Source organism: Ceratotherium simum, chromosome 7 (assembly GCF_057802395.1).
Source record: "Ceratotherium simum simum isolate JZ-2026a chromosome 7, ASM5780239v1, whole genome shotgun sequence".
Classification (NCBI taxonomy): domain Eukaryota; kingdom Metazoa; phylum Chordata; class Mammalia; order Perissodactyla; family Rhinocerotidae; genus Ceratotherium; species Ceratotherium simum.
In genome coordinates, this window is record NC_141906.1 from 40,770,275 (window position 1) to 40,789,334 (window position 19,060).

General features: G+C 39.1%; 1 protein-coding gene across 1 annotated transcript in view; it reads right to left on the minus strand.

Moving 5' to 3' along the window:
* Positions 1-19,060, minus strand: part of SYTL2 (synaptotagmin like 2) — a 107,017-nt gene that overhangs the window by 12,920 nt on the left and 75,037 nt on the right. The window contains exons 8-12 of the mRNA XM_014790379.2: positions 13,443-17,321; positions 10,591-10,692; positions 8,358-8,411; positions 3,729-3,823; positions 178-297 (exon numbers count right to left, since the gene is read on the minus strand). Of these exons, the coding sequence (XP_014645865.2) occupies positions 178-297; positions 3,729-3,823; positions 8,358-8,411; positions 10,591-10,692; positions 13,443-17,321 (4,250 nt within the window). The remainder of the gene's footprint in view (positions 1-177; positions 298-3,728; positions 3,824-8,357; positions 8,412-10,590; positions 10,693-13,442; positions 17,322-19,060) is intronic.

Below are 19,060 nucleotides of genomic sequence, written 5' to 3' on the forward strand. Positions count from 1 at the left end.
AAAAAAACACAAAAGGAATATTTAGCCAGCCAGAGGTAAATTGTGGGTTAGAGAAAAAGCTTGTGCCCTTGGAATCTGAGAAATACAACAGGAGGCTGTTTTACAGCGAGCAGGAGCATGGCAGAGCAGGGTTGGCAGAAGCAGAGAGATATTAACATGGAGCCTTTGTTTACATACAGAAGACAAGGACGTCATGCCAGAGGAGCTGCTAAGATTGGTTAAAGAGCTCGGGCTCTTCTTGTGTCTGCTGAGCTGGTAACTGCTTTCTGATGCTGTATCTGTTTCTCTGTCATCACTCTACAAGACATCATATAATATACACAAAATTTAAATTCAGAATGAGTCAAGATCAGAATCTTGGTTTAGATAAAGATAATATCTTGGTATCCCACTGATCTATGACATTTCCCAAAGTCAAAGGACGCTAGTGCTAATTGCCAGGGAATGGATTCAGGAGGGGGTGGCTGGTCTGCCTTGGACCTCACCAAAGGAGGAGAGCAGTGCTTAGCTACCAAAATAATAAAGTGATTTTTTTCACCTACAAGGTGGCCCCAAGGTGCTACAGAAGGCAGCACTACTGTGAGCTTACTTGTCACTCTCTTAATACTATATATTTATGTCACTTGGAGAATTTTATTGATATATATGAGAAATTAACCTTACCCAGACAATAAAAGGTCTAATTTTACTGTCAAAATATAAAATATCATGCTTAATTCCTCTCATTATTAACATAGCCTTAACTTCCCTAAAAATCAAATCTTGTACTTGAGATGCTGTTAATATAAGTGCTAGTCTGATCTGTTTCAACTAAAAGTTATAAACATATTTAAAATTTTTTAAACAACCTCTTATGTATTTCTGTAGTGCTATTGTGCTTATCTTTTTGTTGCTATAGGGAAGTATTTAAATTATACATTCTACCCACATTAGATTTTGACACATTTTTGAAAAAAACAATAGCAACAAGACACTTATTTTAAATATGTCCCAGGAAATATTTACCTGGGTCAAGAAAGAAAAGTGGCAATAATAAATTTTATTATATTTAGATCTAAAGTTTATTAGATGGTAGCTTTAAAAATTCATGATTCAGGGCCGGCCCTGTGGCTTAGCGGTTAAGTGCGCTCACTCCGCTGCTGGCGGCCTGGGTTCGGATCCCGGGCGCACACCGACGCACTGCTTCTCCAGCCATGCGGAGGCCGAGTCCCACATACAGCAAGTAGAAGGATGTGCAACTATGACAGTACAACTATCTACTGGGGCGTTGGGGGAAAAAGTAAAAAAAAAAAAAAAAAAAAAATTTCATGATTCAGAATGAGCTCCTTTTGGGGACAGAGAGTTTATGGAGCAGTTCAGTGGCTCCTGGGGTTAGGGAAACACCTTTATGGAGGAGTAGTTAGTTCATGCCAACATATTCCGGGGCCATGCAATTATGTATCAATACAACAGATGCCAATTCTAATGCAGATTAAGAAAGGAGTTAAAGAAAAAATTTATGACTTATATGGATAAGAAAAGAATCCTGACTCAAGGATTAAAAAAAAATCCATAACTTGTTAATATCTCTATTGTCACACTCTCTCCGCACATGCGTACAGTCCTTTTCTCTCTATTATAGCACGTACTACATTCTACCTAGTACAGCAGATCCTTAGTGACTTATTGGAAGGATGGGACCCTGTCTTGTTGACCTGGAACACTGATTTTCACATAGCTGGCACTTGACAAATGTGATCGATGCTAAGCCTCAAAGGGACTGTGGACAAAGGAGCAAGGCCTGATTTCATCGCCACTTCCTTTAATATTCAGTGCAACCTCATGTACTTTGAAAGGTAAAATGATACAGCTTAATTTGGCATCTCTGATGCACTAACTCAAATGATTTGCACTCTCTTTTGCGTGGAGCTCTGAGGCAGCTGGTTAAAACTGAAGGGAGGAGAAAAATAAACCGGGAAACTGGTATCATTTGCCTGTTAAATTATTATATTGTTGGGCCAGCCCCGTGGCTTAGTGGTTAACTGCGCGCGCTCCGCTACTGGTGGCCCAGGTTCGGATCCTGGGCGCGCACCTGACGCACTGCTTCTCCAGCCATGCTGAGGCCACGTCCCACATACAGCAACTAGACGGATGTGCAACTATGACATACAACTATCTACTGGGGCTTTGGGGAAAAAAAGGAGGAGGATTGACAATAGATGCTGGCTCAGAGCTGGTCTTCCTCAGCAAAAAGAGGAGGATTGGCATGGATGTTAGCTCAGGGCTGATCTTCCCCATGCAAAAAAAAAATTATTATGTTGTTCATTCATATGACCAACCAAGACGAAAGCATATTTACAAAGGTATAAAACCACAGGTACTCCACGAGGTGCCTACCACTGGCTTCCAGCTAATGAGTTAGTTTCAAAGAATGAGTGATTCTTTCCAAAGGAACTGTAGTGTGGGCTCTCAAGCACAAGTACTGGCTGAATACTTGTAGATACAGTTCATCTAAGGCCCAACAATGGACAGAAGGGTGCCCAGGAGGTGGGGGGGGGGGATGTAGTTTATGTGTCATCCAGAGCTTTCCTCACATTCCATTTACTAAGAGAACACTTGAGGATGAAGCTTTTTATTTCACCATCAAAAATCAGACCAAAACCACAAATAGTAACAACTAACATTTACCGGGACTCACTGAGTCAGGGACTGTGCTATGCATTCTCCCTGCATTATCTCACTGACTCCTCACAACCTAATGACATAAGCACTAGGAAACCAGACTCAGGGAAGTTAAGGAACCTGTCCATAATCACATAGCAAATTAGCAGCAAAGCCAGGACTGGGAATGTCTGACTCTAAAGCTCAGGCTCCTAACCACCTGGCTGCAAGAACATGGCATCTTAACTAAGTCAAAGGACCTGAGTTCAAGTCCTAGATCTACTTTTTAGTAGCTGTTGGATTTTGGGAAAGTTACTTAACCTCTCTGAGGCTCTTTCCTCTTTTATAAATGGAGAAAACACCACACTCAGTGAGAGTTAACTATCAGAATGAATATTAAGTGCCTGGTACTTACTAGGTATTCAATGAATAGTAGATAATAGTCATGTTCTTGCTTGAGACAGTAGGTACAGTGGTTAACAGCAAGGGAGTCAGATCTGGGCTCCAGTCCTGGTTCAACCACTATCTAGCTGAGTGAGGGTACTTCACCTCTCTTAGCCTCAGTTTCCTTATCTGTAATATCTGGGGATAATGATGGTGTCCACCTCCCAGAGTTATTGGAGGATTAAATGTGATAATGTATGTAAAATGCCTACACCCAGTAGATATCCTTAAAGTCTGCTATGTCATTGTTACTTTATTATTTTAACAAATGCTTTCAAGCTAGTCATGCCACCGAGACTAAACTTTCACAAATCAACTCTATTCTAAACTATAGAGGAGTAGTTAGTTCATGCCAACATATTTCTGCCTGGATTTCTTCTTTTGTATCCGTTCTGAAATAAGTCACATTCCCAAATCTATGTAATTTGACTTCACTACCAAAAAGAGTTACTGTTTGAGTCAAATGAGACATGCCTTGCCTTGTTCCAGGATCAACAACCCTACCTCTATTGATATGAAAGGCAAGGGTCAGTCCTGCTGACCTCTTTGGCCTCTGCCATGGCTGAATACAAACACACCAACCTTGGCATAGCAAATTCACCTATTTGGTTCCATTTTTCTGAAAGCACAAAAGACAAACTTGCCTCATCTTGGAGAAATGCTGGAACAGACTTGCTCATCCTTTTGAGTTTGTCGGGGTGGGAAAACTGATTATCAGGTTGTGAAGGCACTGTGGAAACTAAACAGCAGCATTTCCATTCAAAATTATCCTTACAATTGTCAGACAAACATAAGGTATACGTTGAAAACACACTTTTCTTTCGTCTATGAACAAAGATGTTTTTGTAAAAAGGTTAATGGCTCAGTACTTCACATGCACAGGATCATAACGTAAGCAACATGCAGTTTTCAAAAATCATATAGAGAAAACTAGCAAGGAGTTGAACCAAAGAGAAAATAAAAGTTAATTTAAAAACTGTTACTTTTTACTGAACTGGAGCTGGATTTCAATTATATTAAATCACACTGCCAACGTGAATTAGTTTTAACTTATTTTTTCACATTAGAGCCTTGAACTACAAGATCTGTAATTTATTGGTTCATCTCCTTGAAATATATTTTTAACATGCTGCAGGCTGAAAAACTATTTCATCAGACAGCAAGCATCTTTGTACACAACTCAATCAAAAAGTGTCCTGGCTATTGAGTGCTAAGAGAAGGTTTGTTTGTTTAGTGAGTATGGAAATTACTTCTCTGATAGCGTTTCTCATTCAGAATTATGAAAGGCTACAATTTCAAAACTAATTATTTTTTGAAAATAGAAACTTTTTAGATGTCTGTCAACTCAGAGAATTTTCAATAGAGATAGCCTAATGCCAAGTTTGAATGATTCAAGTTAGGATACTCTAAGAATTTAATATGAAAATGTAGCCTATGGTTTCTTTCTGATACAGTAAGTATATCTGTGGAAGTCACAATAACATGATGAATTCTATTCCTAATTTGTGTAACTCTAGTTAGAAAACTATTTTCTTCTTTGCCTAAGCATCACAATGGTTAAGGTTTTCTTATGGTGAATCAGAGCTTTTGTGTTGAATGAGTTAATATTTTTCAAGGCACTTAGAACAGTGCCTGGCACATAGTAGGCCCTATATAAATATTTGCTAAACAAATAAACATTATCTGATAGAGAATCTTTAAATTATCTTTTCAATGTGAAACAAATATATTGACTTGAAAACAGATAGATAAAAATCAAAATATATTTCTATATATATTCAAATGGCTCAAATTCAGCCTTAAGCATTAGCTAAATTCATCTTTAATTAAAAGAAATCTAATGAAGGAAAATTGAAAATTGTACTACACATATTAAATATTTGCTTATTCACATAGTAGTTCTCACCTAGCCTTAGGCTCACAAATGTATCAAAATATACTTATGTTGTCTCACAAGACAATGCCTGCTTTAATCATTTCTTGTTAAACAATAATGTCTGTGTGTGTGTATTCAGGTGACTTATACTGAAGCAGTGTAAGATTAGGTCCCATGAGGGCACAGTGTGCCCAATGAGTATGCAAAAATCTTTTTTCATAACACTGTTCCCTATTATTTCCAAAGTATATATCCACTACTCAAATGTAGTCAGTTTTACATTTATTGGGCTTCATTTATTTATGTTTTGATCACATATTTCATTTTGTCTTGAGATAAGAATATACTCTTCACTAGAAAAAAAGAACAACCTCAACCCAGGCATTAAAAGTCATCTTGAGGAGCCGACCCCGTGGCATAGTGGTTAAGTGCGCATGCTCCGCTGCTGGCGGCCCAGGGTTCGGATCCCGGGCATGCACCGATGCACCACTTGTCAGGCCATGCTGTGGTGGCGTCCCATATAAAAAGTGGAGGAAGATGGGCACAGATGTTAGCCCAAGGCCAGTCTTCCTCAGCAAAAAGAAGAGGATTGGCATGGATGTTAGCTCAGGGCTGATCTTCCTCACCAAAAAAAAAAGAAAAAAAAAGTAATCTTGAAAAATATCACAAAAAAAGAGAGAAATTAATTTATCCAGAATTCAGCACACGACTAGCCTATTTGCCTTGACCAACTAAGCTAATTCAGAGGTCACAAATGAAGATGCAGATATATTGGCATACATGTCTCTATCTATGTTTTGTTTTCACTTCTCAGGCTAAATGTGGAACAAAATATAGCAAGATAAAATAAGACGCCCAAACGTAAATATCTGCCAGTCCAAAAGCAACTGGAAAAGCTTCTTTACCCAATATCCCCAAGAGACAGAAGTCTTGTTTCCTCTGCAGCAGCCAGACAGAGAACACACACCAAGGGGTGAAGCATGGATTGTCTTTTTTCCTAGGTAGTTCCTAAGAATTCGTCAGGTTGTGTGTCAAAGCTCAGCACCTTTATCTCCAGCAGGAGGACCCCCCAAGCGAAGTTTCAGATTTCAGACTAGATGCCACTGCCTTCTAGCATCAGCACTTCGATTTGCCATCTAATGGCTCCTTCATTTAGCTACTCTTCTCATTAAGACCTATTAGCACATCCACAGACTGTTGGAGAACTGTTGTTAAAAACCCTGTGAACCCCCTGAGGCAGGCATGTGCATCATTATCTTCATACTTTCAGTGCCCAGGATTACGAAACTGGGAAGCTAAGGAAGACACACATGCATATCTGTGTGCTTTGCCAGGCCCCACAAACACCTTTTCAATGTGCTATTTGTCCTCAAGACAGTTATAGTCAAAGTTACGTACAGCAATCTTAAGATTGTACAGAAAAGAGTGAACAACTACTATCTTTGCTTGGTGGTGGATGTTAATTAGTTGATGGACATTAGCAATCACAAGTATACATTAATTTCTTAAGATTCAGATGTTCGCTTGCTTTATATATTGAATATATACTGTTCGAGTCCAGTTTTGAACCTCAGAGCTTCAACTCTAGACATAATAAAGGTTGCTTCATACTACATACTAAATGTCAAAGTATAATTCTTTCTTAGGTCTAAATGAATTATAAATTGCTTCACGTCTACAGTCTTGTGTAAAGGCCACAGGAGATCCAATACACATAACCATACTGCAACATAAAAGCCAAGTGACATTAGAAGGTGCCAACTTCATTTTAAGCAAAGACTCAAAGAGCAGAGAGACTGACAAAAGTATGATAATACTCAGCAATATATAAATATATATATATATAACACATACTTGTATATATAAAAATTTTTTTAAATATATAACTCTCCCTCAGTGGAACCACAAATTAATCTTTCAACACAGACAGTAGTAAAATGTTTTTAATGCAACCCTTGTCAGAATGAAATAGTTTTGTGAGCTGCAAGAGTTTAGTACCAATAAGAAATGCTGCATTATTAATGGGGTTAGTTATTTCAGTATATTTAACACCATGTAGAGTGGTAACATTTAGCCATTTGTGAGAAAGATTCCACTACTCACTTCCTGGTATGCATTCATTTGTATCTGGTTCCTGATCTGCTTTTTGATCTACTCAGAAGAGCAACATTGAGAATAAATACCATTTTAACAGAAGGATTAAAGAGATATGAAAGTAAAGCTCAAATGTCAGTTTCACAACGGAGACGGCAGAATACATCTGACAGGTTTCCAGCTTGCTTTCATCCATTCCCAGTGTGACTCTTCATTAGCATTTTTAAGGTCTCCTGTTCAATTAAAAATCCAGCTTCCAGCATAGGAGATGTTGAGCATCTTTCCTCTAATTCACTAAGCCACAGTATGGAAAATGAAGGAGCACTGGACCAGGAGTAATGAAGCTGAGATTCTAGTCCCCATCCTTCCACTGACTGACTAGCCACAGGATCTTAGACAAGTCACCTAATTTCTCTGAGCTTTTCTTATCTGTAAAACAATGATAAAAATCCCTGCCCTACCTAATTCAATGAGGTTGTTGTAAATATAAAATGAGAAAGACAAAACTGTTACATAAACATAAGGAGTGACATTTGAGGAGCTCTGTTGCCACATTTTATACGGGAAAGCTCAGTTAATACACATTTTTATTATTATAGTGAAGGCAACTTAGAAAACAAAATTCCAGCATACAAATATAAATTATATGTTTGCATAAATGCTGAACTACAAAAATCAGACTCATTTCTATCCCTCCCCACATCAAGGTACTATTTTCCTATTCATTTTATAACTGAACCAAGTAATACCTGATCCATTGACAAGCTTCAAGATCTTCTGGCTCCTTAATATGCAGAATCAGTTAATTTTACCCTCTGTCTATACTTGGTTATTTACATGAACAGAGGTAGGATCCCCACTCTGGTTCTGAGATCCTTTGTTTGAATCTAAAGCTTAACCAGTTATGTCCAGAGAGATCTAAATGTTGAGACTTGAGAATCAAATATGGAAATAACTTAACCCAGGAACCCACTCCACTCTTCCTGCCTTCAGAAGGAGTTCTGCAAGTCAGAGTAGTAAAAATCAGCTTATACTTATAGAAATACAATTTCCTATTTATAGAAACCTTTACTTCCCAAGGGTCTCTGATGAGATCCTCACAACAGTATCACCAGCAGAAGCCTTAAGAATACAAACAGCATTAAATGCACTAAGTCAGAACCATTTTATAACTTAGGCACCATTCATCACATAGTGGCAAATGACGTTCTTCTATTTATCCAACAGCTGCGTCCCCGTGACTGCCCAAACCACCCCAGAACCTAATACACAGACAGACATGCAAATACATAAAGATATTTACCATCTTCAGCACTACGTACTAATTCTTCTGGCTGAGTATCTACTTTTGCTTGATCTGTTCAGGAGAAATTAACAAATGGTTAACACAGCTGACCCTTGGCGAGAAGGAACAATGAGATTGTCCCTGGAAGCCCCTGGAGTTGGAAGAAATTAGTCAAGATGCAGTGAGGGGTGCAACCAAGATGTCTTCCCCAAAATACTTTCTCCTTAGATTAGCTACTTGAGCCAGTGCCATAGCGGGAGCTCCCATTTCAGCTCCGATGCAGCTTACATCAGCATACTGCTGCACACGGACTCCCAGGGGTTAGAGGGTTAGCTCAGAGCAAGCAATCGGCTGGCAGCAGGAGAAAGCACAGCGCTGCAACAGCCTCCCTATTCTTCTGGAAAGGGTAAGATGCTAGCCATGACTAACACCTTCCCAAGCCCATGGTCATTAACAAATATTTCTGTGCGTGCATCATCATTTGTGTACGCCTCTGGGAGCCTTGCTTGGGAAGTCAACTGAAGAGATGTAACTGGGGACCAGCTGCTAAGTGGAATCTTGGCAGGCTAGTGTGAGAGTGGGTATCGGTATTTGGAAAGGAGCATGCAGGAATACCCGTCAGCTGATGGTGATTTTTTTTTTAACCCTACACATTCCTGACTACTTTAAAGCTGCACCATGGAAATAGCCCCATGCTTCGCAGGCAAGAGGTTTGCCAAGCTGGACAATTGTTACAGAGTTTTTTTCTCAGGGTCCATCATCAACATCAGGAAGAACAATCGGGGCTGTCCAACAAAGGATTGGCCTTGCCTTCTCTGGAAGCGTTCAGGCGGATGTGGGGGTTGGCCACCTGTTGAGGAGGCTTTAGAGGGAATTCCTAAATTGGGGGGAGTTTGGAATGGGTGACCTTCAAGGTCCCTTCCAACCCTGAGATTCCAAGATCTTTGGTAGGTTTAGGACTGCATTCCAAATTGAGAATACTGTCTTCAGGGCCTTGAGAATCTCTGAATTTTAGGAGTTGTTTAGTGGCGTGGCTTTTTCTTTTCCTTTTTAAATTCTGACTTTCTAGTCTTAATTGCAGATGCATAACAAATATTCTAAACATGACAGTGGCTAATTTTTAATCGTGAGTTTGGCAGTGGTTAACTTTCACTCAGTAAATTTCCTCATGACCATCTGCAATCCCAGGGGAGCATCTTAGTTTAAAAACAACAAGAACAGGGGGCCGACTCTGTGGCATAGTGGTTAAGTTCAGTGTGTTTCGCTTCGGCAGCCTGAGTTCATGGGTTCAGATCCTGGTTGTGGACCTATACCACTCCTCAGCCATGCTGTGGCAGTGACCCACATACAAAGTAGAGGAAGACTGGCACAGATGTTAGCTCAGGGCTAATCTTCCTCAGAAAAAAAAAGAAAAAACAAAAAAAAAAAAAACAAGAAAAAATCCTTAGAAGTCACGATTTTTAAGTCCATTTGTCTGGCTCACAAGTCCCTACATACATTATGCTTTATGTTAGTACTCAAGAAATCCTTCATCAATTAAAGCAGCAGCCAACAGGGAATAGTGTGCCTACAGTGTTGTGTGTCAGGTAGTCTTTGGGCTTATAGGTCCAGTATCCAAAAGAAACACATGAAAAGAAGGGATAAAAGAGAAAAGAAAGTCCTTGAAGCCAGGGCCTTTCCATCTCCATATCATGCAAAATTCATCAGACATGCAACACTGTCATATGGTCACTTCATAAATGCTCTTGATTTTGAGTCTCAGCTCTGCTGTATGACACTAAGCAAGTTACTTTACCTCTCTGACCTTCATTTTCCTCATCTATTAAATGGAGATAACAATTCATCCCTCACAGGGTTGCTTATGCCACTTAAATGAGATAATGCATGTAGAATGCTTAGCCAAGTCTTGGCACCTAGTGATAAATAAATGTTACCTATTACTACTAGAATCACTAGTTACCACAATCTTTTAAAACTCACTGTACTTGAATAAATACTCAAACTGGGATTCTTCAATTCAAGGAAACCTAGTGTTCTAGTAACTAAAACTTGTGCAGTATTTTAAAAGCAAAGTTCTAGCCACTTTAGGGTGTGCCTCTTCAGCTCACTTGGAAAAGGTTATTCTCATCTGTTAACCGCTCCATTTTAGGGGTTTCAGTGCACAACAGCAGGCAGTGAGGCCACAGAAGAGCACATAAGCATTTTTAAGCTTAGATGGGGGCATGAACAGTGGGGCAAACTTTATTCTCACTTGATGAATCTGATGAAATGTCTTCTAGACTTTTGGAAGGCATTTTTCTAGCAGGACTCCTTTCCAAAGTTTTCAAAACAGGACTGGGTTCTTCTTCTGAACCTGTTACAAGACAAAACTGATGAACACTGCGCAGTACAAAAAAAAAAAACCAAATTCTTAATAACCAATGGACATTGAAATAGGTCAAAAGGAGGCATTATGCCATAAGCCTCTATACATTTACTTTATTATGTACTTCACAGAAGAAAATAAAATTTATCCACTATTAGCATACTCTTTAAAAAAATAGTTTTCCTGGTCAAGAAGTATTTGCAAGTATAAACCATATAGAAACAAGACTACCACATAAATAGAAATGTGATTTCTTAGTCTTCTACACCTCTATTTTAGGCACATGATTTGTTCTGTGCCAGATTTTGAATCTTTCCACTTCACTTTCAGCTTTTGAAGACAGCCACAAAATGGTTTTAGGAGCATTAAAAAAATTAGCTGAAGGCAAGATTCAGATGTTTAACATCTGTGTATAATCGGGTACACAGATTGTTGAATTCTCTAGATCAATGGATGTAGGCTTTTTGGGGTTCATGAGCTAGCAAAATTTCCAACAAAATGTTGGGAAATGACATGAGGTTGTCAACTTTTTATTTTACCTAAGGCATTCTAAGCGGGGGGCGGGGGGTACTCTATCATCTACTAATGAAAAGGCATTTTAAGGACCAAAATTTTAAAAAAGAAAAAGGGCATAATCTCAGAATAAGAAGAGTCTTTTAAATTAAATACATCTAATGTTACAAAAAAATTTCTCTACACAGTCCTTAATCTTTCTGTTTGACGGTGAAGACTCCATCATGGATAAGCCCTGGTCTGAGTACTATCACTCATGACTATTGTATTCTCAGTGCCTAGAACAGTGGCTGGCAATAGGCACTACAAAAATGTTTGCTAAATCAGCGAATGATTCCATTAATGAGTCAATGAATTTGGGAACCACTTCTCCAGACAATACTCTCCTGAAATGCATTCCAGTTCTGCCCAATGTTAAAAGGCATTCTACAGCAAATTGACTCTAAGATGAATTAGATTTGGGATGCTCTGTGTTGAAATTTAAAAGATTCCTTACTACAGATCTTCTCAGACACTTTAATATGCTAATAATTTGCATAATCTCCCAGCATTTCCAAAAGTATTTGACTATGGAACCCTTTTTTTTTTTTTTTTTTTTTTAAGGAGCACATTGAGATATTGGTTGATTAAGAGCTCAGCCACAAGTCAAACGTGTTAGGTTACTCACCAAAATTATGGTGCCCTTTTAGTCAGGTTCCTCCCTACTCTCACCCCACAACCCATTTGTTTTGAAATAATAATTTAGGTTAGAGGATAAAAAACTATGACTGTACCATTTTATACCCCTTACTTGGCTTATAATTTTAAAATGTCCTATCTGGGCTCTGTCTGGGGGGTTATTTAATATTGATTATTTTGTTTTTAGATGGGCTTTTTGCTGTTCAATTAGTTATGCTGGTATACTATAAACATAGCTATGCACGTTAAGCACTAGTCTCCAAAGTAAGTGCAAATTTACAAGCCCTCCTCTTCCTGTGGGTCGGTTTACCCTAGTAACTCATGGAGTAGTTTAGTAAAAGTCTACTTCAACAAGTTTAACATGCTTATACTCTTGTGTATGTCTGGTTTCAGAGACTGGTATCTCACTTTCCTTTTCTTACCAGCAACATTTGTTAAAGGGGCTTCAACTTGATTAATTAGGTTTAAAGGTGGATTTCCTGGTCAGTTTTCAAGGAGAGGCCCTAGAGCTACTTGCAAAGGAACCCAAACCTCATAAGTCAGCCACGCAGTAAAGCTTATTTATTCTCATTGAGAGTGAGGGAGCTAGAAAATGACAAATTCTATTAAACTAGGAAGGTGATCAACACTAGTTGTTGTGCAACTTTGGTTAAAATGACCCAGGCAGAGAGCATCCTTTATCATTTCATCACTCTAATCAAGTACCTTCTCATTCCTATTTGCTCCTGGGTTTCTCCGCTAAAATTCCCTTGTTGATCAGAATAGCAAATGGAAACAAGCCCTATGTTTCATAGCCTGGCTGAAACCAGTACCCCTAAGTCCACTTAGATGAATGTGGTATTGATTAAGATCTCCATCCACTTAGCCAAGGCTGGAGCCAAAGAAATACAGCAGGCCAGGCAATGCCCTTAGGTGGAATCAGGTGAAGTCATCTGACCAAGATCATATTCTAGAAGGGGATTCTGCACATAATTGAAAACGAGAAGGAGAGTGTGGCAACAAAACCACCACAGCACAAGGCATCTGAGGGAAAGAAAGTTCCAGCCTTGCACTTTGTTCCTGGTATTTAGCCACTACTGTGGGAAAATATTGCTCCTTAAAAGGGAAATTTGAGCCTATTTGTAGCAATTTCTTGCCACAAATCTTACTAGAAGCTTCTGTGTGGATTGCCAATTGAGAAAGAAATTCTAATTATTTCCAGGAGGAAAACTAGCTTGGATGTTTTAGAGGTACTTTCTAAACCCAAAAAAGTTCTTTAAAAAATGTTTTTGAAACCTAAAAATTGTATTGTTGATTAATGAGAATAAAGCCAGATTCTGAGACACTGCCTTAGGTAAAGCTGTCTCTCAACAACTCATTTGATTAAAGAATATAAAAGGAAATGGAGTTTTTTCTTAAGAAAGGCTAGGGAGAACTGAAGTGGTAAGAATTTAGCACCATTTGGGAGGGTCAAATTAATCCCAATTTAAAAAACTACATCATCCTTTACATCAGCATTCCATAAATCAACTCATTCACCAATGGTTTAAAAACTTCAAAATGCTCACTGGAGGTATTTCTCCAGCTTTCTGCATTAGAACCAATGTTTCCATCTGAAAAATCGGAGTCAGAGAAACCTTCTTTTTCTTCCTCTTTCTCTTGTCTCTTATATGGTGATGCCAGAATCAATTCAACTCTACTTGTTTTTGTAGGGTTTTCTTTGTTCGTCAGGAGAGGAGTGGGTTGCCTATTTCTGGGCACACTAATTGCTTCAGGAGACTCTTCGAAGCCAGGCTCCTGAAAAGCCCCTTCTCCAACCCTTGCAACCTTACTTTCACTATGCCTGTCCTCTGGGGGTTTTATAGTTTCAACAGTCTCTATTTCATGGTCCACATAAAGTTGTGGGGTTCCAGTAATCTCAACCCCACTTTCAGAATCACAGAGATCTGCTGACAAATCAGTCACAACTTCGCCTCCTCTCATCACTTGATCACACTGGTTGACTTGCGATTTGAAAACATTACTCTTAAGCTTCATTTCAGAGGCCTCTGAGGCTGCCCAGTAAAAATGGGGCACTGTCTCCAAGAACCTGGCCCACTCTGACTGTGAAGGCTCCTTCTCAGGAATTTCCTCCTTCACTGACACCTGGAACTGATAAGAAGGAGTTTCAGATGTTTCTTTAAGGAGTTTCTCAAAACCAATATCAAAAGCACTCTCAGTTATTGACAGAGCTTCAGACTTTTTTACTGTTTCTTTTATTTCCTCAGGATGGAATTCAGAAGCATCCTGCCTGGGCACCTCAGTACTACCTATTACCTTGGATGGAGAAAGAGTCCCTGTATCACTTTCATGTTTTGAGGAAGGGGTTTCAATTGTTTCCTTCAGTAGTTTTTCTAAGCCAGCACTGAATTCAAGGAGCTCTGATTTAGGGTGAATAATTGTTTCCCTCACAATTTCTACCACTTCCTGAGGTAACTCTTTGCCATACTGAGCAACACTAGAACTGGATGAGCTAAGGGTTTGTTCTGATGGAGACATTTGGGCAGCTAAATATGATCCATCTTCATGAATTTCATCAGGAACTATGTTGAAGGAATAAAAATCCTTTCTGTTTGGAACTATGGTGTCCATTGGAGCCCATGGTGGGATAACTCCCAGAGAATTTTTAGGGCTACCTGCTGCCTGTACTCCTTCAGGAAATTCTGCTTTTACTTCTCCAGGAACTACTTCCCTCCCAACTGGATAACTAAACCAAGCTTCTCTATGTAGATTCTGTAATACAGTGTCTATATCATTCAATGCATGTTTGGGTGGAAGAATGACTTTTTCTACAGTCTCTGAAATTCCCCTGTGAAAAGGTAGTGACTTATGCTGGGGAGCAAGATGAGCATCCCAGGAAGAAGGCATATCTTGGGGAGTGTTGGTCACATCCCCAGAAGAACCCTTTCTGTGAAGATGGGATGGTTGATCCAATGGGTGAAAACCTGCAGTCATCTGAACCAAGTTCTCCATGTTTAGCGGACACTCACCACCTTCAGCGTTCTGGGGGAGAGGTGTATTTCCCAAAGTTTCTTCCTCTCTCTGAAAGGCTGGTGTGTTGTAACTCTGTTCTATCCCTTTTTCAAAAACTCTTTTCCCTTCAGGCTCAGAATTGAACCTAGTGGTAACAGATTCCAACTTGGTTTGCAAGGGAGAGGCTGAAGTTCCAGTTGCTTCCTTCAATAGTTTGTCTAGACTAGCAGTCAAAGTGTTTGGTTTGACCTTTGGAGGAGCTACTGTTTTGTCTACATGCTCATTAATGATCTCCTTAGGTCCTTTGGCTTCTTCCTCAGTATTGGCAAAATCTGTCTTTTGAGGCCATGTCCTATTTTCAGAGACACTTGGTTCAAGCACTTGTTTTCCATGAACTTTTCCACCAGAAGGTTGGATTGCTGGTGATGAAGCTTCTGAAAGCAGCTTCTGTAAGCTGTCATTAAGAGTGTCTTTATAGTCTTTAGATAAAACAGTTGTTTTCACTATGGATTCTTGAATCTCTTGGTCTGAGTAATGCTTTTCTTCCTTGAACACTGGAGTAACAAACCATTCCGTATTCTTTTCCACGTTTTCCTTTGATGACTCATTTCCTGGCAGTTGATGAGTGGACTTTCTGGGTGGTCTCAATGAAAATGTGGTTTCATCTGGTAACACCTGGAGTGTGCACTTTGAATTCAATTTCTCTAGTTCCTCTCTTGTGGGAACTTTCTTTTGGCTTAGAAGTCTCTCTATTTCATGGGTATTTTTCCCTGGTGATTTAATGTCACTGAATTCTTTGTGTTTCTGGCTATTAAAAGGCACAGAATTTTTTTGGCTTGTTGTGGTATTCTTCTTCTCAACATTATCCTGACTGTTCATATTGGCTCCTAAATCCCAAAACTGTCTCAAATTCTCAAATTGAGAGTGATTATAAACCTGTTCTGTGGTGGGTTCATCCATTCTTTCTTTTAGGGACATAACTTTAAAGTTGAGATTTGATTCACCAATTGGGGATCTGTCTTCCTCCAAAGAAGTATGTATTTCACTCCCAACATTTGAAGGATGTTGCAGTGCCGGTAAGGTAATGTCCCTTCCAGAACGCAAGCTGTCTGCCACTGGCAATGTTTTTATAGGTTCATTTTTCTTATTGTGAAATAGAGATGCTTTACTTGATTGGTCAGCTGAAAGATAATTTTTGAATGGACCTGATATTTGGGGCCTGGTCTCTTTAGGTTTATTCGAGGAATAAAAACTGGAGAGATGGGCTGCTTGGCCATCCTCATCTAGGACCACTTGTTTGGCAGTGACTTGATTATATTCATTCTGGCCCATAGATAAACTGTCCATGGACTTCACAGGCTGATATGCTTTAGCAGAGGGTTGTTCCTGACTGCATGAAGATGGGTGTTCTTGATGAGTTAACTTAGCAGCAGCTTTCTCACCTTCCCAAAAGGATATTCTTTCACTCACTCTTTTGTATTTCTCTCTTTGCACTTGGTTCTTGGGAACCTCATCAGCTTCTTGGAGCTGGACCTCGGGCTTCTTCCAAGGAGATTTGTCGTTGGCAGCCCCAGGTGGTGACTCAATATTCTTTGACTCTAAGGAAGCTTTTGGGACGTAAATATCCCTCCCCTTGCTCTCTCTCTTTGCCTTCACGTTGTCTTTCAAACTTGGTTCTTTGATAATGGTTGAAGAATCAAAATTCACTTCTGAGTTTCCTCTATTTTTTTCATAAGCACGAGGCTTGGCCTTTTCTTCACCCACGCTGCCAGCATCCTGAACATTGCATGGGACTTGGTGTTCTACAAATTCAGATCCCTTGAGAGCACTGTACGAATAGTTTGGGGGAAGTACCCCATTTCCTTCTCCTATGTTTTTTGAACCTTGGCTATAGTCCAGAGCTTTACTCCCTTGATTTGGACCGCAGATTTCAAATGGCTGCCATATGCCTGGACCTTCCTTGCCTTGTTTGGACAAATTAATAGATTTGGGTTTGATATTCACATTACTATCTTGGCAGTTTCCAGAAGGCAGCATATTTCCCTCTACCTGGAACATTAAATCAGATCCCATAGGTGTCAATTCAACTTCAGTGGATAATGGAGCCTTTGAGCCATTTTCTTTTAGACTGATGTCATCTGTCACCAAGGCAATAGCAATCTGTGATTTTGAGTCTGTTTTTTCTTTGGGCTCTATTCTTCTGGGATGTTGGAAAAATGACTTATTGTCATCTGTGTGAGAACTTCTGTTAAACCAGTCTAGGACCTTAGATATGGAATCATCAGTTGTCTTCCTTATCTCAGTGGCATTTGGACCAGAGCGTGAGGACGTCTTAGCTTTTAGGGCCTTGAGAAGAGGGGGCTTACCTTGCTGATGGTCTCTAGAACTGTGATCTGGCACCTGAGATGGCTCAGGCTCAACATGAGACAGTTCATCTGCAACATAGAAATGCTTTTCTAAATTAGAAAAGAGAATGCTTAAAGAATTACTATTCAATCACTCACATTATCTCTTAAAAAGGCACTTTGTATTTATACTTTCCACACCACTGTTTATATCAGCATTTTTCAGGGGTTATAATGTAAACCATCCTAATTAAGATATTCTACCAAAGATGTCCTATGACAGTAAAGGAAGATAAATGTAGACCCCTGGAAGTGAGGAGTGTAGACCAAACTGGGAAATTTCTTTGAAGTCTCTGGTTTGTTTTAAAAATTCATGTGAATTTTGAATTCTGATCCATATTATATTTTAAATATTTTCTCCTACTCTCAAATCTTTGCATAAAACTGACACTCCAGGAAGATACACCATGTTGATTTTATGACTCCACCCTTCCACTGGCCACTCATAAACCCTAGAGGGGACTTATACCCAAGGTCGAGGAACACTGACTTAGGAGATTTCAGGAGTTGGAAAAACAACTTTCAAGGAAGATTTCAAAGAGCTCCCTCCAGAACGTTAGAACTACACAAGGAGGATATTGCATTCCTGGGAGTTATTCCTGATACATTAAACCAGAATCTCTGAAGATGGGGCTCAGGAACCTTTACTAACAGGTTCTCAGTGACTGTTTTGCATTCTGGAGTTTGAGGACCATGATATCAAGAGGCTCCTCCATTATCCTCTATTTACCTTCAACAATTGTGAGTTATAAGTAGTTTCTGTGAGCGAAATAAACTAAAATGAGGACTGATGGAGAATGCGATCTCTACCTGTTCCCTGATGTTGGCTAACCGATGGCTAGGAGGCTAGAGAAGGATATTTAAGTTCTTTCTAAGTTATCAAGAAAGCAGAGAGAGTCCTTTCTAAGCCTTAATCATAGGGCACATTTAGAAGAGGAAATTCAGGCATTTTCCCCCTTTACTTAAGACTCAGGTGTTTCAGCATTTCTCCCTCTCCCTTATAAATGCTAAGCTATGTAGCACATTTTCCTGAAAATTATGTGAACTGAATTTTTACAAAGTCAGCTACATTTCAAATTCACTAAAGGACATATCAGTTAATAAAATTCTATCTTTAATTTTAATCATCTACGTGGGCTAAATGTGAAAACAACAACGTCTTATACAATAATTGGCACATAGTGAGTATTGGTTTTCTTCCTTAACTACACATTGTACTATTAAATACACGTCAATAATTGTGAAGTGCCTTTGAGAAATCTTTAAGAATTCCATGTTAGTCTGTTTAACAGAAGACTATTTAATGATGAAAAAACGTTAACACTGTCAGTGAAAAAAGAAGTCTGGGCAGTATAAATATAATTTAAAATTATATTCATGTCTGAAAATTATTGAAAGGCTCTACAATTAAATGTTAGCAATAGTACATACAGATGATATCTGTTTTCTGCTTGCATTTTTTTATTTTTTACATGAAGTGAGTTACTGGGAGTGATGGTGAGACGGGCCAATTTTACTTCTGTCTGTTCATCCCTAGACCCATGTATTTTAGCTATTGAGCTAAAATACCATATATCAGCTGTTGGCTCAGTGCATCTGAGGGCATTTCTTCTTTTTAAATGTTTTACAATGAAAGTTTATTATTTTTAAAATAAGAATAGTTATTTTAAAAATTTGATGCCAGGTAATGTTTTGTTCCCCCTGGGAAATTCTTTTGTTTTTTCCTAGCGTAATAAGGAGTATGATATTGACTATCCTGAAGCTCAGAG